The sequence below is a fragment of the Bufo gargarizans genome, chromosome 7 (assembly GCF_014858855.1).
Source record: "Bufo gargarizans isolate SCDJY-AF-19 chromosome 7, ASM1485885v1, whole genome shotgun sequence".
In the NCBI taxonomy this organism is placed as follows: domain Eukaryota; kingdom Metazoa; phylum Chordata; class Amphibia; order Anura; family Bufonidae; genus Bufo; species Bufo gargarizans.
In genome coordinates this window covers 34,062,964-34,087,311 of record NC_058086.1, presented here as the reverse complement: position 1 = coordinate 34,087,311, position 24,348 = coordinate 34,062,964, and the positions used below count along the sequence as shown (strand labels likewise).

Here is a 24,348-nt window from a genome sequence, read left to right as displayed (position 1 = left end):
CTGCAGTACCTCAGCACGGCCACTACATGGTGTATAGAGCCTCATTGGTGAGGGTGTTTGGGTGTCAGACCCCCACTGATCTGATACTGATGACCCGTCACAGAACATCTTTATAGTTTAAAAAAAAAACCTTGCTTAGAATAGTGCAAAATAATAAAATGAAGACCTCCTGTTCTGATGCTTCCAGGTTCCCCGCCGGTCTCTGTACTTCCTGGTCCCTCCTGACATGTACATGTGATGCTGCAGCCACTCACAGCGACCAGGAAGACCAGTGAGGGAACTGGGAAGCATGGGAACGGGAAAGTAGGGGATAACTAAGGTATTACTTTTTTAATCCCCTTTTTGGCTAAACAACCATGTATCAATAAAAAAAAGTTATATAATTTTTTAATATACCCTATGTTTCAGTTCCTCAACATTTTTCAAGATAATGGTTTGCTGTCAGTGAATGAGAACGCCCTTATTTACACTCACAGGCTGCAAGTCTGTACATAGCTAAGGCTAGGGCTACGCGGTGACGCGTGTCGTGAGACAAAAAGGTTACAAGTGCACTACGACACGTGTCGCGGGACATTTTTTTTGTAATCAATTGTGTTGCATTGCGACATGTGACATGCTGCAACTGCACGGCCAGTTGCACAGAAATTGAACTTGGATGTTTTTTTTGCGACTGTGGCAGCAAAATGTCACGTGACACATGTCGCAATGTAGTCCTAGCCTAAGGCTACTTTCACATCTACCTGATCTGGCAAAACTGTGGCCAGACATAAACCGTAGCATGCAGCAGTTTGCGTCCGGCTGATTCTCGGCATTCTTGCCGGAATGCAGTCGGATCTCCGCCAGACCCCATTATACTATTCTGTTTTCATCCGGCAGTGTCAGATGCAGAGAATTCCAGCAGGCTGTTCTCTGCCAGGATCGCTGCCGCAGATGTGAAAGTAGCCTTAAGCCTGTATTACACAGGTCGACTGAGCAACCGATTGTCGGGAGGGAGCGCCTGCTAGGTAGCGGAGAAGACCGCTGCTATTACATGCAGCAAACTCCTCCGCGGCATAGGGAGGAGCGATTGCTATCCTATCGCTCGTCCGCATGCTGTATAGTGGTTTGCCGGCGGCAGATCGGTATCAGTACAAGCTGCCGCCGGCAAACAATGATTTTTAAGCGTGCTTACGAATCACAATTGCCCGATGAACGAGCGTTTGCTCATTTATCGATCAGTATTACACTGCCAGATGATCGCTTACAAGTGTTCATACCAACTCTCATTAGTGCTGCTGAAAAATCGGCAGGTGTAATAGACCCTTAAAGGGGTTCTCCGGGAATTAAGAAAATAAAAATACGTAAATATTACTTCCCAAATACCTTTCATTAGTTATATTGGCTCATTTTGTCTGGGGAGCAAAGATTAGGAGAAACAAAATTGCCGCTGCCCTATAAGTACACACAAAACCTGTCCTAATCACATAGCAGGACCTCAAGTTACTTCACAACACTGAGATAAAGAGCTGCCCCGTCCTCATCTCCCATTTGTCAGGGATTATGATCCTGAATACAGATGAGAAGATCTTCAGCTGAATCTCTGTGGGAATGGAGTTCATGAGGAGACATGAAGTACAGAGAGGATGTACAGGACAGACTGTGGTAATGGAGACTGCATACAAGTAATACTACTCATTACTACTACTTCTCATGAACTTTATTCCTACAGAAATTCAGCTAAAGATCATATTAAACTATATTCAGGATCATGATTCCTGAGAAGCGAAGCAGAGAGGACAAGGCAACTCTTTAGCTCAGCGTTGTGAAGTAACTTGGCCTTCTGTGTGATTAGGACAGGTTTTGTGTGCACTAATAGGACGGCGGCCATTTTGCTCCCCAGACAAAACAAGACATTATAACTAATGTAAGGTATTTGGGAATATATTTATAATAAAGTAATATCTAAGTATATTTATTTTCTTAATTCCCGAAGAACCCCCTTTAAGTCTTGATCTCCACTGAGGAGTATATACAATTGTATCCAGTCTAGACAATGCTCTGTGAGCTAAACATCCTCCGGGCTGATACATTGTAGCAAAGTGCAGCCTCTGGGGATGTATTTAGCTCACACAGCATTGTCTCTACTCATTGGAGATAAGGACTAGCTCTGCATGGGACTGCAGCCTGCGAGAATGCAAAAGGTGAGGAATGGAAGCACAAAGTATATTAGAAAATGATAGAGCTTTTCATGCAGATGGTGATTAAAGGGTTTGTCACCTGTTTTACTTTGCTCTTTTTCATGGCAGCATAAAGCAGAGAGGGAGAGACCCCGGATTCAGCGTTGTGTCACTATCCTGACAATATGGTGTAGTTTTCATAAAATCACAGTTTATCAGGTGCAGCGCGAGCCGAGCTCTGTGTGAACCGAATCCTCTCACAATGAGTGTTCATGAGCCGCTCGCTCCTCCCGCCACCGACTGACCGCTTCTCCCTATGTGCAATAATCGGGAGAATGCTGTCAAACAGCAGCAAGAGGACCCCGGAGCTGGCAGCTCATGAAAACCAAGGACTTCTGGCTTTAAAGGGGTTGTCAGAGTTATTTTTTTGTTCTTTCTATGTTCCTAACTAAGCAAATGTAACAGCTTTCCAAATAACTCACTATCTCCAGGGGCTGGTTTCTCAGATTTCACTGAGGGTCACATGACCTGTGATGTCAGCTTCTCTCCCTGCTCTGATAAAGGTCACTGTGCTGGCCACGCCCCCCCTTCACTGCCGTCTACTCTCTGCTAGGATTCTTAACCCCTTCAGCTACACAGCTCTGCAGGTAGTAAGGAGACAATGCTGGGCAATGGAGCTGACATACTAGAGAGAGCATTGCACAAGAAGGTAGGGGGAAGATCCTGTGTGTATTAGCAGTGTCATTATACAGGTGGGACATGTAGTTCTACACTTACAAGTTGCTGTTGATTCTCCCAGCACTCAGGGCAGCTCTTGTATCCACTCCCTTAGCAGTGTCATTATACAGCTGGGACTTGTAGTCCTACTTGTTGTGGAAATTTTATTATGCGGACATTTTACTTTTGGATGTGTGCGTTTGTTTTTATAGATTGTCATCTGTCTCCCTGTGTCGGATTTAGCCAGAGAACACTCTAGCAGAGGGTACTTTACACATACAACATGCCGCTGAGTCTCCCAGCAGGCAGACATGTCACTCGGGGCAGCTCTTGTATCCACTCCCTTAGCAGGAGCAGGGGAAGGGGCAGAGATTGTTTTTATTGCATGTAAACAAAGGGCCAGAAAAGAACCTGCGAAATGAGGAAATATTTTTATTTTTATTTTTGCATAAAACTTGCTTAGCTCAGTTATATATCAGATTTTCAGTGCTATATAATTTTTTCCATAACTCGGACAACCCCTTTAATAGCGCTAAGTTTATGCTGTACAACATCATATTGACATGTAAGTGACACCGCTGAAATGGGGGTTTCTGTCACTAATGTATGCTGCCTCAGACAGGGCACCTCCGATACTACCTCAGACAGGGCACCTTAGGTACCACCTCAGACAGGGCACCTTAGGTACCACCTCAGACAGAACACCTCTGGTACCACCTCAGACAGGGCACCTCTGGTACCACCTCAGACAGGGCACCTCTGGTACCACCTCAGACAGGGCACCTCTGGTACCACCTCAGACAGGGCACCTCTGGTACCACCTCAGACAGGGCACCTCTGGTACCACCTCAGACAGGGCACCTCTGGTACCACCTCAGACAGGGCACCTCTGGTACCACCTCAGACAGGGCACCTCTGGTACCACCTCAGACAGGGCACCTCTGGTACCACCTCAGACAGGGCACCTCTGGTACCACCTCAGACAGGGCACCTCTGGTACCACCTCAGACAGGGCACCTCTGGTACCACCTCAGGCAGAACACCTCTGGTACCACCTCAGACAGGGAACCACCAGTACTACCTCAGACAGGGAACCACCAGTACTACCTCAGACAGGTCACCACCAGTACTACCTCATACAGGTCACCCCCAGTACTACCTCAGACAGGGAACCACCAGTACTACCTCATACAGGTCACCCCCAGTACTACCTCAGACAGGGAACCACCAGTACTACCTCAGACAGGGCGGCCCCGGTACTACCTCAGATAGGACAGCAAAAACCTGGAGACAGATTCCCTTTTTGTTTTCTGAGAAACCCTACGCACCAAATTCACATGACTGCACATAGTATATATAACATTTATTGGATATTCCAGCTTCCAGACTTTTCTTTCCCCTCCAGCCACCATGTTGTCATTGTTCCTTTTCCCTGGAAAAATGAGATAGAAATAAGATTATTGCATTCACACCTGCAGCACGTACGTGGCCATCAGGTAAGTGATAACAGAGCACGTACGTAAAACAGATCAGCTCCTGTGTAATTACATGTAGGTCATTCTGGCTGGAGCTTTTTGTTAGTGATTTATGGACAAACCATGTGGACTATTAACAGCTTTCCACAGGGGTGCACCAAAAAATTATAGGGCAAAACCCCAAATTCATTAAGGGATCTATGAAGCGTATACTTTGTTTTATTCATGTTAAAATCTATAATCATATATGGGGTCAGAACTGCATTTTTCACATATTAAGCTCTTCTTGTCGCCACTAGGGGGAGCTCACCTCTTACAGATTTATACAGCTGTAAAAATCTGTATGCTGTGAGCGCCATCTAGTGGCATCTGCAGGAAAAGTATGATTGTGTGAGGCAGAACAGGAGAAGGAGTCCCGGCTCACTACAGGCCTCAGCAATAGCTGATCATGTTATTTATATTCCTCGTTGTCACCTGTCACATTTCCTGCCTCCAAGAATTCCGCTTATTGTTATACCTTTACATCCAGTGTGCCTCGGCATATGAGAGTGTAGCCACCAATTTTCTTCAGTAGTTCAGCGGCGCTGGAGCTGCACTGAATTTTTAAGGCTAATAAATATAAGAAAAATAAAAAAAACATTTATGTCTACACATTTATATATCTATTATTCCCTTTCTAGAAGGCAAAAAGTAGCCGGGAAAGAGTGGTTGTCACTCCGGTGGACCTGGCCCTAGGTATTACAAGGTCGCCCATTCATTTTATTATAATACTTTACCATACTAACTATCTATCTAGTCATTGCTCCAGTAGTGGAAGCAGAGCCTTTGCGCTTGCAGGCACAAGATGGACAGAGTCCGGTGAAATGTCTGGCCTTATCAACTGAGAGACAGGTGGGCGCTCCTTCACCTACAGAGACAGCCCCTCACAGGTAAAGAACTTCTGCTGATGAGACAAATTGATTTGTTAGAATCTATTCACTTGTCTCTATCCCTGATCTTTCTCTAAGGCCTCTTTCACACGAGCGTGGCGTGTGAGGGCCCGATAAGATGCGGTTGCAGTAAAATGCAAGATTTTTCAGCGCGAGTGCAAAGCGTTTTAATGCGTTTTGCACGCGCGTGAGAAAAATCACCATGTTTGGTACCCAGACCCAAACCCGGACTTCATCACTGAAGTTCAGGTTTGGGTTAGGTGTTGTGTAGATTTTATTATTTTCCCTTATAACATGGTTATAAGTGAAAATAATAGCATTCTTAATACAGAATGCATAGTAAATTAGGGATGGAGGGGATAAAAAATAAAGTTAACTTACCTGCTGCATAGCTGCCGGTCTCTGTTCTATCTTCAGGACCTGTGGTGACGTCACTGTGCTCATCACATGGTCCAATCACATGGTTCATCACCATGGAGAGGGACCATGTGATTGGACCATGTGATGTGACGTCACCACAGGTTCTTAGCCAGCAGCTCAACATTACAGAAGAAGACAGAGATCCGCAACTACGCGATCTAGTGGACTCGGTGAGTTAATTTTTATTTATTTTTTTAACCCCTCCATCACTATTTTACTTTGCATTCTGTATTCAGAATGCTATTATTTTCCCTTATAACCATGTTATAATACAGATCGGGTCCCCAGCCCGATCGTCACCTAGCAACCATGCGTGAAAATCACAGCTCATGTGCACAGCCCCATAGAAATGAATGGGTCCGGATTCAGTGCGGGTGCAATGCGTTCACATCACGCATTGCACCCGCTCAGAATACTCGCCCGTGTGAAAGGGGCCTAAGGCTACTTTCACGCTTGCATTGTTAAGGCTCCATTCAGACGTCTGTAGAATGGGTCCGCATTCGTTCCACTATTATCCGGAACGGGTGCGGGCCCGTTCGCATCTTTTCCGGCCCTATAGAGAATGGCGAGCACACTATGTGCTCTCCGCATTTCCGGATAGCGGCCCCGATCTTCCGGTCCGCAGCTCCGCGAGAAAATAGAGCATGTCCTATTCTTGTCCGCAATTGCGGACAAGAATAAGTATTTCTATGGGGGTGCCGCAATGCACTACGGGAGACTGAATTGAGCCTAATTCTGCCAGATCTCAATACCGAAATTAAACAGATCAGTTTTGATTTTGCACATCAGGATGCATCCGTTCCGTTAGGATGCGGTTGTGTAAAATCGAAATGAAAAAAATAAAATAAATTTCTGCTCCTAAAAAAAACGGATCCGTCACCATTGACTTACATTGTTTTCAGTGCCAGATCCATTTTTTTCAGTTTTTTTTTACCGGACACAAAACCGCAGCTTGTATCTGATCACAAAACCAAATTCTGCCGGAACGGAAGACATCCCGATGCATCCTGGACGGATCTCTTTCCATTCAGAATGCATGAGGACCAAACGGAAACGTTTGTCTCAATACTGGAAAACTGGATCTCAATACCGGAAAAAAACAACGCACGTGTGAAAGTAGCCTAACCCGATATCTGCTGTCAGGGCGGGTCTGTCCCATCCACTTTAGATGGGTTCCATGAACATATATCTAATGTGTATGACCAGCTTTAGTCTTTAGTTGTGCGCAGAGAAGTGTGGACTTTACCTTCGCTGGTAGACTCCATTCTTGAAGCCGTGTTCACAGTGTCTCCGAATAAGCAGTAACGTGGCATTTTAGTCCCAACTACTCCGGCCACAACAGGACCTTTTAAAGCAGATATTGAAACATAATCAATTATTACATGCATGCATTGACCATGTGATTTGGGATTTCTACATATTTCCACATGAAAAAATGAATGTGTATAATTGTAGAAAAACGGCCATCATCACCTACCTGAATGTATTCCTGCTCGGATCTTCAGCTTAGCAGCTGGTATATGTGGAATCTTGAAGGAATGGCAAACAGCAACCAAGTCTAGAGCCATGCTTGCGATCTCTGCCACATGGTTTATGCCATTTTCCTTTGGTACACCAGACACCACCATATCTACAGGGCAGAAGACTGACTGGTGAGTAACTTTGGATTGGCATTGACAGGCTCTTCACCATCTTAAATATAGATTGGCGTATATAAAGAGGATTACTGTTCTCTAAAGTGGCAGAGGTGCCAGAGATTGGGCTGGCACCAGGGCCCAGATGAGACTGCAGTCCCTGCACCCACTGTAGATACAAACATCCCTTATCATAAGGCTGTTATTTAAAGATTTAGGATTTATGTAATGGATACTGCGGTTTTCACAGAACAGTTTCACAGAAAACACCCACTGAGCCCAGATCATGCAGCCTTTGAGGAAACATCCACCAAGGTGAGAGCTCGTGGCTTCACTGGAAACACCCACTGAGCTCAGATCATGCAGCCTTTAAGGAAACATCCACCAAGTTAAGAGCTCGTGGCTTCACTGGAAACATCCACCGAGCCCAGAGCTCTCAATGTCAAAGGAAACACCAACCAAGCCTAGAGGTCACAGCTTCACAGAAAGCACCCACCAAGCCCAGAGATTGTAGCTTCATAGAAAACACCCACTTAGGGTGCTGGCACACAGTGCAGTTCTGACATGCATTCAGGATGCAGTTTTCAATGTAGCCAGTTTAGCAGCCTCATTAAACGGTAGTGTTCTGCATTGTGTTAATGATTTAATTAATTTCAGCTTGCTTCAATAAAAAACTGCATCCTGAATGCATGTCAGAACTGCACTGTGTGCCAGCAACCTACACCTAAAGCTTGTAGCTTCTAAGGAAACTGTCACCAAGCCCAGAGCTTGCAGCTTCTATGGAATCACCTATCAAGGTATAGATCTTGCAGATTCACAGAAAGAACCCACTAAGCCCAGTGCTTGCAGCTTAAAGAGGATTTTTCACCGCTCCTGACATGTCTGTTTTAATAGCTAAATGCATTCCCCATGTAATAACAATTCTGGAGCATCTACTCTTATGGCTCTATGCTGTGCCATTCCTTTATTATTTCTACTAGAAGTTACAAATGAAATGCTAGGTGTCCCTGGACAGTCTCACTCTATCCAATCAGTGCTGCCATTTTCAGACCCCCCCCCCCCCCACACACACACACAACTGGTTCCCACCCCTTTGTACCCTTACTGCAGACTGCTAGCAATTTATTCATAACTTCTAGTAGATATAATAAAGGAATGGTACATCATAGAGCCATAAGAATAGAAGCTCCAGAATTGTTATTACACCAGGGATGCATGAAGCTATTAAAACAGGCATGTCAGGAGCGGTGAAAGGTCTTCTTTAAAAGGAAACACCCACCGAGCACAGAGTTTGCAGCTTCAAAAGAAACACCCACCAGGCCCAGAGCTCACAGCTTCACATGCAAGCATGCCACAGAAAGCAGCTTTAAAATAAAGGAAGCAATGTACGGATCGTCCAACATCATAGAGCAATCTGAACAGGTGCACGTAATACTCGTACTCACAGGCATCTCCAATGGTTTCCACCTTGTACACATCATAATTGTCAATGATGTCATCAAACTTGGTGTACAACTTATTTAGGAAATTGACTACTTGGTGCGGTGTGCTCGCCCCAGACAGTGACGTGAAACCCACGATATCACTAAATGGGAAAATCATGGTTAGTATTTAGTGCAAATCTCAGCAAGAGTAGAGACATTCTGCAACACCGTAACGGAAGGATCCGCAACTCCCACCCCATTCACTTGGACCTGCATTGTGTGCACAAACCAGCGGTATAGGTGCTCAGAAATGTCGGCATCGTGAATGGTAGTAAATATAGAAAAAAAGATTGTGGCACTCACCACTGGGGGGGGGGGGGGGGGGGGCGAGGCTCTCAGACAATTGCCAGATAGTGCTACCTATTCGCCACTAGCTAATAACCCTACTACCAGATATCTATCCCAATTGCAGGCCCTCTTACGACTTCACGAGGAGATGGGGATCTTCTCAAGGAGAATGGCTGAGAAGCTCTTCCAGGGAACCCCACCGTGGCAGGTACTGGCTCTGTTACAGAGCCTTTCTTAAAGTATGTGGACTGTCTATTATGTCCCATTCTGAAAAGAATACCTTCGTATTTAAGAGACTGGCCACCATAGATATAGAAAGCCTCTACACCCGTATCCCACAAGATTTAGGGGTGCACTCTGTTTGTAGGGTATTAGAGACTACCTACATGTAGAAGAGCGGGCGTTTATATTTTATTAGGAAAGCACTGTACTTTCACCGACATATTACTCGCCATGCTTGAAGACAGCTTCATCTTGTCAGTTCAGAATCCATATTTCCTGCACATCAAGCTATTCCTTCGCTATGTGGACGATATATTTATCGTTTGGTCAGGTGATGATATTGCGTTTACGAATTTCTGAGCTACCTCAATCATTCTAACAGCATGAATATGAGCTTCACCTCACATTTTATTGAGGAATGTTTGGAATTCCTTTATGTGCTGGTGAGAATACATTATGGCAACATTGTAACAGAAGGATACAGGAAACCCACTGCCACAATGCTCTTCCACCTATATAATACAAGCAATTTATCCATTTAAAGGGATTCTGTCACCTCCCCTCAGCCAAAAAACGATTTAAAAGCAGCCATGCAGCACAGCTTACCTGGATTAAGCTGTGCTGTTTAATCTTGAAATCCGTCCAGCAGTTACTTTAAAAAACGACTTTGATCAATAAGGAAATGCGTCCTGAAGGTGCCCAGAGGGGCGTTTTTTTCTTCCTAGTGAGCCCAGTACCGCCCCTCTTTCAGTGCCCAGCCCGCCTTCCTTGTATTTTCTAACTGCCGCCCCCAGCCTGCCACAGCCTCTCCTGCCTCTCCTCCCCCTCCCTCACGCCGAACGAAGTCTCGCACAGGCGCAGTACCCACTGAGGGCTGCGCCTGTGCGATCATCAGGAGACTGAGGGCGGCAGCTTCATCTTCGTCACTGGGCATGCGCCGAGCCCAGTGACGTCCGATGCTTGCTCTTCCCTCAGGGAAGAGCAAGCATCGGACGTCACTGGGCTCGGCGCATGCCCAGTGACGAAGATGAAGCTGCCGCCCTCAGTCTCCTGATGATCGCACAGGCGCAGCCCTCAGTGGGTACTGCGCCTGTGCGAGACTTCGTTCGGCGTGAGGGAGGGGGAGGAGAGGCAGGAGAGGCTGTGGCAGGCTGGGGGCGGCAGTTAGAAAATACAAGGAAGGCGGGCTGGGCACTGAAAGAGGGGCGGTACTGGGCTCACTAGGAAGAAAAAAACGCCCCTCTGGGCACCTTCAGGACGCATTTCCTTATTGATCAAAGTCGTTTTTTAAAGTAACTGCTGGACGGATTTCAAGATTAAACAGCACAGCTTAATCCAGGTAAGCTGTGCTGCATGGCTGCTTTTAAATCGTTTTTTGGCTGAGGGGAGGTGACAGAATCCCTTTAAGGCCTCATGCACACTAACATGTGCCCACCATCTGCGGACGCGGACCAATTCACTTGAATGGGGTCCATGATCTGCATACAACAGCCTGCACTGCAAAAAAGTAGTACATGCACTACTTTTTTTGCAGTGTAAAGGCATACCTCCCAACATTTGAAAAGAAAGGAAGAGGGACGTATTTTTGAGCACTAGGCCTCCCCTCTAACTCCACCCAAAACATAACTAATACCTAATGCCTCCCCAGTCCCCAAAATGCCCCCACATGGTAATTATTCCTTTATGCCACCACACAGTAGTTATGCCAGCATTGTGCCTCCTTCACAGTAGTTATGCCAGCATTGTGCCTTCTTCACGGTAGTTATGATCAGATATGTGCCCCTCACAGTAGTTTTGACCAGATACAGTATCTCACAGAAGGGAGTCCACCCCTCACATTTTTGTAAATATTTTAATCTCTTTTCCTGGGACAACCCTGCAGATCTGACACTTTGATACAATGTACAGCAGTCGGTGTACGGCTTGTATAACGGTGTAAATTTGGTGTGCCCTCAAATGAACTCGGCACAGCCAATAAACCGCTGGCAACAAAAGTGAGTACACCCCTAAGTGAAAATGGCCAAATTGTGCCTAAAGTGTCAATATTTTGTGTGGCCACCATTATTTTCCAGCACTGCCTTAACTCTCTTGGGCATGGAGGTCACTAGAGCTTTACCAGTTGCCACTGGAATCCTCTTCCCTCCTCCATGACGACATCACGAAGCTGGTGGATGTTAGAGACCTTGCTATCCTCCACCTTCCGTTTGAGGATGCCCCACAGATGCTCAATAGGGTTTATGTCTGGAGACATGCTTTCCCAGTCCAGCACCTTTACCCTCAGTTTCTTTAGCAAGGCAGTGGTCGTCTTGGAGGTGTATTTGGGGTTATGTTGGAATACTACCCAGTGGCCCAGTTTCCGATGGGAGGGGATCATGCTCTGCTTCAGTATGTCTCAGTACATGTTGGCATTCATGGTTCCCTCAATGACCTGTAGCCCCCCACAGCCGGCAGCCCCAAACCATGACACTCCCACCACCATGCTTGACTGTAGGTAGGACACACTTGTCTTTGTACTCCTCATCTGGCTGCCACGACACACGCTTGACATCATCTGAACTAAATACGTTTATCTTGGTCTCATCAGACCACAGGACATGGTTCCAGTAATCCATGTCCTTAGTCTGGTGTCTTCAACAAACTGTCTCCAGGATTTTTTGTGCATCATCTTTAGAAAAGGCTTCTTCTGGGACGACAGCCATGCTGACCAATGTGATGCAGTGTGCGGCGTATGGTCTGAGCACTGACAGGCCGACCCCCACCCCTGTAACCCCTGCAGCAATGCTGGCAGCACCCATACACCCTCTGGATATGACGCTGAGAGCGTGCCCTCAACTTCTTTGGTCGACCATGGTGAGGCCTGTTCTGAGTGGAGCCTGTCTTGTTAAACCGCTGTTTGGTCTTGGCCACCGTGCTGCAGCTCAGTTTCAGGGTGTTGGCGATCTTCTTATAGCCTCGGCCATCTATATGGAGAGCAACAAGTCTTTTTTCAGATCCTCAGAGTCCTTGGCCATCAGGAGCTATGTTGAACTTCCAGTGACCAGTATGAGAGGGTGCGAGAGCGATAAGACTAAATGTAACACACCTGCTCCCCATTCACACCTGATACCTTGTAGCACTAACGAGTCACATGACACCGGTGAGGGAAAATGGCTAATTGGGCACAATTTGACCATTTTCTCTTAGGGGTGTACTCACATTTGTTGGCAGCGGTTTAGACATTAAAGGGAGTCTGTCACTACATGTTGACATCATAGACCTCTTACATAGCGCTGTAGCATAGCTGTAGATGATTCAAATGGCACCTTTGTTGTGTTCTTGTGAAGTTCACCTGAGGCAAAAACGGACTTATATTAGTATGTAAATAGGGCTCGCAAGTGCCCAGGGCGGCGCTCACTGTGTTGGAGCCCAGGCTGCTCTGCCTCTTTTGCTCACATCCCCGCCCCAGCCTCTGCCCCTGCCTGCCCTTCTCTTCCCTTTCGTCTTCCTTCTCTCCCAGCGAGATCCCGCACCTGCGCTCTCCCTCGCCGGGCCGGGGCATGCGCACTGCGATGCCCATTCTGGGCACGGCATCACTGTAGCTACTGCGCCTCTGGTCCGCCTCCTTGCCGCTGGTTTCGCGCCGTTGGCCGGCACATGCGCAGTAGCTACAGTGATGAAGAACAATGATGAAGCAGAGAGCCGACGGACGACTCTTGCTTCATCATTACAGGCAGCTGTCTCTGCTTCCTATGGATAGGACATGTTCTATCTTTTTGCGGAGAGGAAGTACGCGACAAAACCCCATGGAAGCACTTCGTAGTGCTTCCGTAGGGTTCCGTTCTGTGCTTCCGTTCCGCACCGTTCCGCATCTCCGGATTTGCGGACCCATTGAAAGTAATGGGTCACACGAAATGGTGCCCTTGTATTGCGAATCCGCAAATGCGGTCCGCAATACGGCAATGGGACACCTACGGTCGTGTGCAGGAGGCCTCAGATGAAGTAAAACCATTATAGATGTACTAGTTAGGCCTCTTGCACATGACCGTATGGCTTCTTTTGTATTTTGTGGTCTGTTTTGCATGGATCCATTGTTCAGTTTTTGTTTCCGTTCCGTAGTTCCACAAAAAATCTCTGTATGGTTTCCGTATGCGATCCGTTGTTTGCGGATCGCAAACATAAACAAATTTTTAATCATTAATGTAATGCACAGTAATGTGTTTTAACAGTATACACATGGGCAAAGAGGGCATGGATCCGCAAAAAACGGATGACATGTTCCGTATGCATTCCGTTTTTTTTGGCGGACCCATTGACTTGAATGGAACCGTGGATCGTTATTTGCGGGCAATAATAGGACAAGTTCTATCTTTCAGCGGAACGGATACAGAAACAGAATGCATACTGAGTACATTCCAATTTTTTTGCGGAACCATTGAAATGAATGGTTCAGCATACGAACCGCAAACGGAATCCGCAATAACTGAAAAAAAAAAAAAAAAAACTGATATACCAGACCACGTACTACCTGGTTGGATAGAATGGCGCCTAGAGGTAACTTCAAATGTGGGCATTGTTCATACTGTCACTTTAGTTGCAGCTTGAGGCAGATAGGTGGTGTTGATTGGGTAGTAAATAAACTGCAGAATGATGTTTTTGGTATAGGCTATTTTTTTGCCCATATTTTTATTTTATTTACAACGATGATTCGCGGTCTGTACGAAAAAGTTCGAGAATATCTGAGATCAATCTCTACTGGACAAGGCACACCTCGCCTTATTGATCATGTAAAAAAGACGCATAATGGAGATGCACACGTAGTGCGGTTTATAAGCCTGCAGATCACACACCATTTGGGCGCAGGGGGTGATCGACAGGAAGAATTGTTAGCAAGGAAGCAATGTTAATTATGAAAATGAATGCGATGGGACCTTTAGGTCTTAAAGGGGTATTCCTTTCTGAGACAATGGGGACATATCGCTAGGATATGTCCCCATTGTCTGATAAGAGCGGGTCCCAGAGGTGGGACCCGAACCTGCATCGAGAACAGTGCGGGGAAGTTCCGAATAGGAGTGCACCGCGCATGCGCAGCCATCCCTCCCATTCACTTTTAGGCTGGGTTCACACCTGAGCGTTGCGCAAACGCGCGTTTTTATGCGCGATTTTGTCGCGCGTTTTTATGCGCGTTTTTTGTAATAGTAAACGCGCGTTTGGGTGATTGACAGCAGTGTTGTCCAAAGAGTCTATGGCCCAAACGCGCGTCAAACGCGCCAAAAAAAGCTCATGTACTTGTTTGAGCGGCGGGCGTTTTACAGCGCGATCGTACGCGCTGTAAAACGCCCAGGTGTGAACCATTCCCATAGGGAATCATTGGTTCTTGCCTGTTGTGCGTTTTACAGCGCGTAGGAACGCGCTGTAAAACGCTCAGGTGTGAACCCAGCCTTATGGGCCCGACGGTAATAGCCGAGCCAGCGCTCAGCTATTTTGGCAGCCTCATAGAAATTAAATGGAGGGCGGCTGGGCATGCGCAGTGCACCCTCCACCACTTTCAGGGCTCCGTTCTCCCGCACCTATCAGACAATGGGGGCATATCCTAGCGACATGCCTCCATTGTCTGAGATGGGAGAACCCCTTTAATGATAGAAATGACATGTCTGTCATTGAATGACTTGCATTGCCTTTGAATGAATTGCATTGCTGTTTTTAGTGTGACGGTAATGAAATAGTTAACAGCATAACGTGGGCGCATGCCAGCATGCAAGGACCAGAGAAAGCGCAAGTTTGCAAAATGGCTGTCGCCTTTCGATGTACCCTGCATCCAGTACCACAATGGCGCTTTAAATGGTTATTTTCGAATAAATAAGACTTTTAGCGGTGAGCGCCGCAATGTTTTTTTCTATATTTACTGCAAATCTGGATTTCTATTGACACCATGTTTGCAGCAGACAGTAACCAGATACGGGCCCAGATGTGGTCACCGTCTATCTCATCCAATATTTAATGCCTCCTAAATCTGAAATGGGAACCTCTTGGGACCCATGTGCATAGAAAATATGTGGCCACATGAGGATATACTGCCTAATGGCCCGTCAAATCTCCTCTCACTCATAGGGACATACAGTACATTTCTCACTATTAAGGGACGCATCATACATTCACAAAACCACAGTCACGAGCATAAAACCTGCCTGAAATAGACGGTAGCATTGGAGTAACTCTGAGCTTCACGGGTCAGGCCTTGGCGCAGATCGTCCGCTACAGGTTTGGGGAGCATACCTGGTAATGTGCGCAAACAGTACAACGTGCGGTTAGAATCGTGCTACCATACATGAAAAAGCTAGTCATGACATAACAACATACATCCATATTGGGGAGGTTAATGGACACAAATTCTGCACGTGTCAGAATCCACTGCGGATTTTGAATTTTGTTCATAAATCAGGAGGCACAGGATGAACAAAGCCACATGTGAAACTTCGCTGCAGCAGAATGAATTGGGGTGAGGACAGAAAAAAAGAGTTTTTACTGATGACTAGTGATGAGCGGCAGGGGCAATATTCGAATTTGCAACAATTATTTGCGAATATTTGAGCGAATATTCGTCATAAATTCGCAAAATCACGAATTTGCAATTATTTTCTTGATGTAATATGCACGTATTACGTGCGCAATACAGGTGTGGGTCACTTTTGCTAAATTTTTCAAGCTGCTAGAAGTTTCCCGAGACTGGAGAAAATGGTTGGCACCACAGAACATTACAATAGCTTTATATACAGATAGAGTGCTCCAATATATTTGCGATTGCGCAAATCGGCAATTAATGAGGCGCATATTTTTGCGCAATATGTGCAACTTCACATTTAGCAGGTCTGACTACATATTACTGATTGGTGCACTAAGTATTGTTGTGAACTTGTGACATCACAGCACTGTGTCTGTAGCATGTATGTATGGACGGCAGAGAAACAGTAATCCCTATCACACCACCTAACAACCTGCACTGGAACCTATCAGCTCCACTATCAGGATATAACCTACACTGACTATCTCCCACTAACTATCTGTATTATATATAGGAGCTAACTAACTGTCTAATGTAATTGGATAAGGAATAGGATCCAGATGAAAGCACAGAGCACAGCAATGTCACTGCTCTCTCTCTCAGAACTGCAGAACATGGCTGCTGGGGAGGTTCTTATATAGTCAGGGGGGGGGGCAGCTTTCCTATTGGTTGCTAGGGATGTTGCTAAGCTCAGACAAAGACATTGCAGCCTTCTCATTGGCCCACAAGAAGCAGGGAGGGATCATGGGTTCAGATGAAAAAAAATCTAGAATTTTCACGAATACAAATATATAGCACTAGATTCTAAATCTTCGGGAATTCTCGAAGTGCCGATATTCGCAATTAATATTCGCTATTGGAATATTCGCGCCCAACGCTACTGATGACCTATCCTCAGGATAAGTCATCAGTATCTGATGGGTTGGGGTCCGACACCCAGGACCCCCGCCAATCAGCTATTTGAGAAGGCAGTAGCGCCGTGACCTTCTCTCAGCTCACCGTCGTACATTGTATAGCAGCTATTCTCGGTATCGCAGCTCTGCCCCACTGACTTGAATGAGACTGAGCTGCGCCTAGGCCGTGTGACCAAAGAACGTGATGTCAGGACAGGCCATCAATATCTGATAAGTGGGGGTCCAACCAGCTGAGACATCTGACCCCCCCCCTGAAGCTCCAGTGGGCATCGTCCTAGGCCAGTGACGTCACATTCATTGGTCGCGTGGCCTATGTGCAGCTCAGTCCTATTCAAGTGAACGGGCCTGGGCTGCAATATACAGTATAATGTACAGCGCTGCGCTTAATATGTCGTAAGGAGGTTGTAACACTCAGAGGCCACTTCAAACATCTGATCGGTGGTGGTGCCAGGAGTCAGACCCCCCCACCAATCTAATATTGATGGCCTGTCCTGCGGATAGGCCATCAATATAAAAATCTCATATAACCCCTTTAAAGATCCCTCCTTCCAATGCCGCGGGTCCATTTCCTGTCAGACTAGAAGTGATGACATCACGTCCATTGTTCATGTGACTGCTCGGCCTCAGTGGTCATGTGCCGTTCATGCACATGTGACTGCTCGGCCTCAGTGATTGGCTGAACATTCCTGCGCACTATGGACAGGAAGTCGTCACTTCTGGTCTGATGGGACCGGACCTCCAGCTCTGGACTGAAGGGACCTCTGGATAGGTCATCAATATCAGATCGTTGGGTGTCCAACACCCTCACCTCTCAGCCATTTCAGTTTGCCGTGGTGGTGCCAGAAACTATTGTAGGGAGCAGACGCAAAAGGCTTTGTACACTGTGTAGTTTCCAGGGCCGACATATTGACACTCGGCTCCTGTTGACACCACCGCACAGCGTATGGAGTCTTCAGCTTCGAGAGGCTGAGAGATCTTCCATATGACTCTACTTGTCCAGGATCATATATCGCCATTCATCTCCAAGTGCCTATTCAGACTTTCAGTGTGGCCTTTCATGGAGTCCTAGGCAACACGACCAAGGACATCTGCCTCCTTTGTGTAGCCAGTCCCCTGCTAACGAGCTGCTAATTCAATTTGTCTCATTACGAAAGATGGCTCGGGAATTAAGATTTCTTATTCCCATGTCTATTGGATCTTCTGCTCACATGGTGTCACGTATCTTGCAATTAATTACTAAAGGCATCATTTGGCTAATATGAATATCTGTAACATCTTTATCATCTTCTGTTGGGGTTCTTTGCACACTTCCCAACATCTGAATCCCCAATCAAAAAAATGTAAGTCCTGCGTTCACTCTCCCAAAATTAGCCTAAACCCAGCGCTTCTGCCCTCACGAGACAGTCCCAGGAACGTTGGGACTGATGGCAAGCATGCATACACTGGTGAATATTATGGGGCAGAGATATAGCCCTGAATTTCCTGGGCTTCAATGGAAAATATCGGAAGGCGATGTCCACCACTGCAACTTTTTGAATTTCTCCTGTCCATCTGAACCTGCCGAATGTGGTTTAGAAATTTAGGCTCAGACAGATGGCAATAGGTCTACAGGATCAGACTACACAGGGTTTGTTTGTAGTCTGTTACCATGGAGACCGTTGTAGACACAAATGGAAGGATATTTCTGAAGGTTTTTTTTCGGGATTAACAAAAAATGGATCAAAGGGCGGAGAATGTAATAAAATAATAGAGGAGCCGTCTCCTGTTCTAACCCCCTGTAGCTGCTGTGTTCCCTTCCATTTTTCGGATACTGTGCTGCAGCAATGACGCACCCACTGCAGCCAATGACTGGCCTCAGCATTGCTCAAAACAAACCATGGTGGAACCCGATGGAAGGCGATGTCCACCACAGCAATTTTTTTAAATTGTTCCTATGCATCTGAACCTGCTGAATGTAGTTTAGAAATTTAGGCTCAGACAGATGGCAATAGGACTACAGGATCAGACTACACAGAGTTTGTTTGTAGTCTGTTACCATGGAGACATAAAAACATTGAAGACACAAATGGAGGAATATTTCAGAAGTTTTTTTGGGGGATTAACGAAAAATGCGTCAAAGGGAGGAGAATGTAATAAAATAATAGAGGAGCCGCCACCTGTTCTAACCCCCTGCCGCTGACGTGTTCCCCTCCGTTCTTTGGAACAATGACGCACCCACTGCAGCCAATGACTGGCCTCAGCGGTGACCCTCAAAATGTCACTCAAACCAGACCATGGTGGAACCCAATGGACCCCATTATAAGTCAGTGGGGCATCAGCCGATGCTGTTATCCATCATGCAACAGATCTGGCACAGTGCTGTTCTGCAGATGTGAACAGAGGCGATCACAACCTCATAGAATTTCTATAGATTACATGATGGGCACGAGGCTGAAGGTCCACCCCAGGCATAAGGGGCACAGGAGGGACTGCAGACGCCGTATCGATAACGCTTACAGTGGATAAACCTGAAAACATACAAAAATCTGCCCAGCATTTGTAGCACCATATTCACCACCACCTACTTACTGTACAGCAGACGGTCAGTCTTTTGCTTTTCTTGTAAGAGGTCCTGAGTCCTCTCAGCTACAATGGCCTCCAGATGTTTACTGTACTTCTCCATCTACAATAGAACAGTCAGTGTAAAGCTGGTAAAGAGGATCCAGAAACAGCGCCACTTTTCCTAGTTGGCAATGTCTGGTATTGCGGCTGAGCCTCTTGGTAACATGTCACGCCAGTTAATGGCTGCAGCAGTGCACGGATGGGACATCACACTTGGGTCTACAGGCGACTGGAAGCAGCATGGACACCGGTGAACAGGCCAATGGCTTTTTTTATTCCATGCCTTAGTTGATTTCACCTGGGGGAGGGGTCGGACAACAAGTGTTTAATACTGATGACCTATCCTCAGGACAGGTCATCAGTATCTGATCGGTGGAGGTCCGACTCCCAGCACCACCCCCACCAATCAACCAATGTCAAAATTGACTGTGGTGCCTCTGCCTAGGCCTGTGACGTCATGTTTATCGGTCACATGACCTAGGTCCTAGGTGCAGCTCAGGCCTTGTCTGCACTACCAAACACGGCCACTATGCAATGTATGGCGCTGTGCTTGGTAAGCTGTGACGAGGCAACCTCTACAAACGGCTGATTGGCAGTGGGCGCCGGGACCCCACTGATAGGTCATCAGTATTAAATACTCAGACAACCCCTTTACAATGTGAAGCTACGCTTTTACAGCAAAATGGGCGTGGGAGTGTGCATGGTGCAATCTTGCATCCCATTGATAACCATTAAAGGGTTTGTCTATTTATTTATTTTTCTATACTGAAGATCTATCCTCAGGATAGGTCATCAATATCAGATAGGCGAGGGTCCGACACCCATCCAGCTGTATGAAGGGAAGACAGTGCTCGTATGTAATTCACTTCAGTGGGTGCAGTGCTGCAGTTCCAGCTCTGTCCACTATATCATGGATGGCGCCGTGTACTTCTGGCCCCGGAACTACAACAAAACCGCTGATCAGTGGGCTGCGGCTTTCAGACCTCTACCAATATGATATTGATGGCCCGTGTCAAATTCCCTGCATTAGTAGAAACTGCGGCAGACGTTTAAGCATTTAAAAAAAAAATATGAAATTAACTCATGATGGGAACATCCAGCAATGAGGCTTCCGGACCCGAGAGAAATGACACACGAGGCAGACTTACCAGATTCATCATCATGTCCACCGGACTAACCCTCTGAGGATTCATTTTCTCTAAATTCTTCTTAATCTGCTCAAACGGGGGGCGCAGCAAGGGGTTGTGGGCCCAGCACTTCTGTATCAGCTGCAGCAAACAGAGAACTGGCGTTACTATGTGATCTGGCGTCAGACCGCAGGACAGAGAAGATGAGGAGTCTCTTAGGCTATATGCACACGACCGTTGTGTGTTTTGCGGTCCACAAATTGCGGACTCGCAAAACGCGGATGCCACCAGTGTGCCTTCCGCCATTTGCGGAACAGAACGGACGGCCCTTTTTTTAGAAACGCCTATTCTTGTCCGCAAAACGGACAAGAATAGGACATGACTTATAATTTTTGCGGGGCCACGGAACGGAACAACGGATGCGGACAGCACACGGAGTGCTATCCGCATCTTTTGTGGCCCCATTGAAGTGAATGGGTCCACCCAGCTGCAAAAAATGCGGCTGGGATGCGAAACTAAACCACGGTCATGTGAATGAGCCCTAACTGTACAGCTAATTAAGCCCGCTTTCACACAGTCAGTGTTTGCTCAGTGTTTGATCAGTGATTTCCATCAGTGATTCTGAGCCAAAACCAGGTGCGGATACAAAACACAGAACAGGTGCAGATCTTTCCATTATACCTTGTGGTTTTGGGCTCATGCACACAAGCATATTTTCTTTCCATGTCCGTTAGTTGTTGTTTTTTTTTGCGGACCTTATGCAGAATCGTTAATTTCAATTGGTCAAATGCGAAATTACACCATGTGTTTCCGTATGTCCGTATTTCCGTTACGCAAAAAAATTAAACATGTCCTATTATTGTCCGCATTACGGAGAAGGATAGGACTGTTCTATTAGGGACCAGATGTTCCATTGCGCAAAAAACAGAATGCACACGGACGTCATCCGCATTTTTTGCGGGTCCGTTTTTTGCGTTTGTGTGCATGAGCCTTTTTGGCTGATGGAAATCACTGATCAAACACTGAGGTCTTGTTGAACATTTCAGTGTCAGGGTCACGTCCTTAAAAAAAAGGGTATGTGTTTCATCTGTGAAGATGTTCGTGAAGGATCCGTGGTTGGTCCGTGTGTCTGTTTTTACCATACGTGTGTCATCCACTGACGTTGCTCAGCTTAAAATTAATTTCCAAAGAATCTCCTATTAGGCCTCATGCACACGACCATTGTTGTGTCCCGTGTCCGTTGTTCCGTTGTCATCCGCGTCCGTGATCCATGTTTCCAGTCCGTCATGTCTGGAGATCCTCCAAAAATAAAGGAAGACACACGAAAAACAAAAACAGACACGGATCACGAAACAACGGAACCCCTTTTTGTTGACCGAAAAAAATACTGTCGTGTGCATGAGGCCTAAGTCTTCAGTGAAAAACGGACACAACACGGATGCCATCCGTGTTGTGTCAGTAATTTTCACAGCCTCATAGACTTCAATGGGCATGCGGATCAAAGTAGCGCATTTCTCCGGGAGTTTTTTACTGACCCACGATCAGTAAAAAAAAATACTGAAATGTGAACAGACACATTTAAATCAATGGGGACCGCACACGTCAGTGAAAAACGGAAATGTGGACAAGGCCTGACTGTGTGAAAGCGGCCTAAAGGGGTTTTCCGATAGTAAAATATTGATGAGCTCAGGATAGGTCATCGATATCTGATCGGTGGGGATCTGACTCCCGGAACCCCCATCAATCAGCTGTTTGATGAGGCCACGGCGCTCCGGTGAGCAGTGCGGCCTCTTCCTAGGCCGGTGACGTCACCTTTATCAGTCACATGGCCCAGGCGCAGCTCAGTCTCATTCAAGTGAATGGGCCTAGGCTGCAATACTGAGCACGGCCACTATCCAATGTACGGCGCTGTGCTCTGTATGCCGGAGAGCTGCAGCCTCTTCAGACAGCTGATCGGCGGGGGAGCAGGGGGTCGGACCCCCACCGATCAGATACTATCATTAGGATAGCCCATCAGTAGTCTAGTCCCAGGAAACCGCTTTGATATATTTGTAACTCCTCTCTCCTGATGTTTGCCGTTCCCATAAACTCAGCGAAGCGTCTCCGAGGGTTTGTGTAAACTCTGCTTGATCGCTGGGTGATGTTAATTGCAGAACACGTTGCGTTTCGCCAGAGCCATTAACTCAGTTTACATGCTACATCGGTGGCGGTTGTCATGTTCTGTATTCTTTGGGTTGTCGGACGGCCTCTTTTGATAGATTTGATAGTTCGTTGCCCATTATAGCAGGGTGGACCCCACTTTGAGGGGCAACCCCATCGCTATCTGATAAGAGTGATGTCAGCGGCTGCGGTGACATCACTACTTTTTCCTCCGTCTCTAGTAAACAAGGCTTTAGTGACTCAGGCTTCAGTTTACAATGGATGGTGCCAAATACTGGTGAGAGGTAAACATCTCATGCAAGGACATCTGTGCTCGGGAGGACATGCAACTGCAAAGGAGAGAGGGGGCCCCAGTGCTAAGGGGCCCCCATTAGTCTGATATGGGCACTCTACCTGCTTTCCATGATCCCTTCATTGCTAATGATATCAGAGCTCGTCCACACCAAGTAGCAAAGGTGATCAGAACAAACAGAGCTGGGCCCCCTTTCTCCAGGGGCCCCAAATCAGCCGCATGGTCTGATATAACATGTACGGTCCTGTAGGGAGACGCGACCTGTATGGTCATACAGTATGCATCAGCTATGACTGCTGGAGGGGGTGCTGCTTTTATAGCTATAGGGGAAGCAGCTGCTTTGGGGCCCCAACTCAGAACGGTTCTGTCAGGGCCCCTCAACAGTATTACACAATGACATATATACAGAGGCACTGTAGGAAACGGACGGAGTGGCTGCTGGGCCTTGTCTCACTAGCCACAGGAGTGAAGGTTGCAAAAAAGTTGCTGGGCGGGCCCCTGTTCAAAAATTTGCTGTGGGGCCCAGTCATTTCTAGTTATGCCACTGGCCCAGAGCTTGCACCCCAGATCCTATACTTGGAGGTAGAACCTATGGGAAGGCAGATGGACAGGAAGCAGTGTTATGTCCCCAGCTTACAGCAGTTACTTGAGCACTGCATGGTGGCGCTAAGGCCCAGGACATCATGTCTTCACTGTCATTCTTGTTTCAGTATTACATACTCCAATAAACACATTTAAAGAGCGTCTATCATCAGGATCAACCCCATTAAACCATGCTGCCTAGTAGGGTTGATAATGCTGATTGAAATGATACTTATGTTATGTCTGTAGGTAGGAGCCTTGCCGAGATATTTACGTTTTTAGCAATATGCAATCTAGTTCGAGCACCAAGGGGCCAGACGGAGCCCTCGGAGCACTGCTATTGTAACACCCCTCTGATCTGAGCACTCTACACAATCAAGCAAGGGGGAGTGGTATAGAGCAGAGGTGCGATACAATATCAGTGCTCCGAGGGCTCCGGCCGTCCCCTTGGTGCTCGAACTAGATCCGAAAATTGCAGATATCTCAGCAACGGTTCTACCTACAGATATAACAATGGTATCCTTTTATTCGGCAGGATCAACCCTACCAGGCAGCATGCCTGGTTTAATTGAGTTGATCCTGCTGACAGATGCTCTTTAAAGCTAATATCCTGGATACTTCTTAACTATTTCCGTTCACCTTCAGCAGAAAGCATGGAGGATGAATAGAGTAAGGGTATGTTCACACACTGTTCTTTTTGGAGCAAGTTTCAGGGCAGAGTCTGTGCCGAAACCAAGCCGAATCAGCCCTAAATCTGACTCCTATTGTTTTCAAGGAAACTTTGTAAATATTCTTCGATTAGTAGTATC

General features: G+C 46.7%; 1 protein-coding gene across 1 annotated transcript in view; it reads right to left on the bottom strand.

Moving 5' to 3' along the window:
* Positions 1-4,236: 4,236 nt before the first annotated feature.
* Positions 4,237-24,348, bottom strand: part of LOC122944136 (atrial natriuretic peptide receptor 1-like) — a 43,230-nt gene continuing 23,118 nt past the window's right edge. Inside the window, exons 16-23 of the mRNA XM_044302365.1 lie at positions 20,527-20,646; positions 19,346-19,439; positions 15,490-15,577; positions 8,777-8,916; positions 7,175-7,327; positions 6,944-7,042; positions 4,866-4,957; positions 4,237-4,305 (exon numbers count right to left, since the gene is read on the bottom strand). Of these exons, the coding sequence (XP_044158300.1) occupies positions 4,237-4,305; positions 4,866-4,957; positions 6,944-7,042; positions 7,175-7,327; positions 8,777-8,916; positions 15,490-15,577; positions 19,346-19,439; positions 20,527-20,646 (855 nt within the window). The remainder of the gene's footprint in view (positions 4,306-4,865; positions 4,958-6,943; positions 7,043-7,174; positions 7,328-8,776; positions 8,917-15,489; positions 15,578-19,345; positions 19,440-20,526; positions 20,647-24,348) is intronic.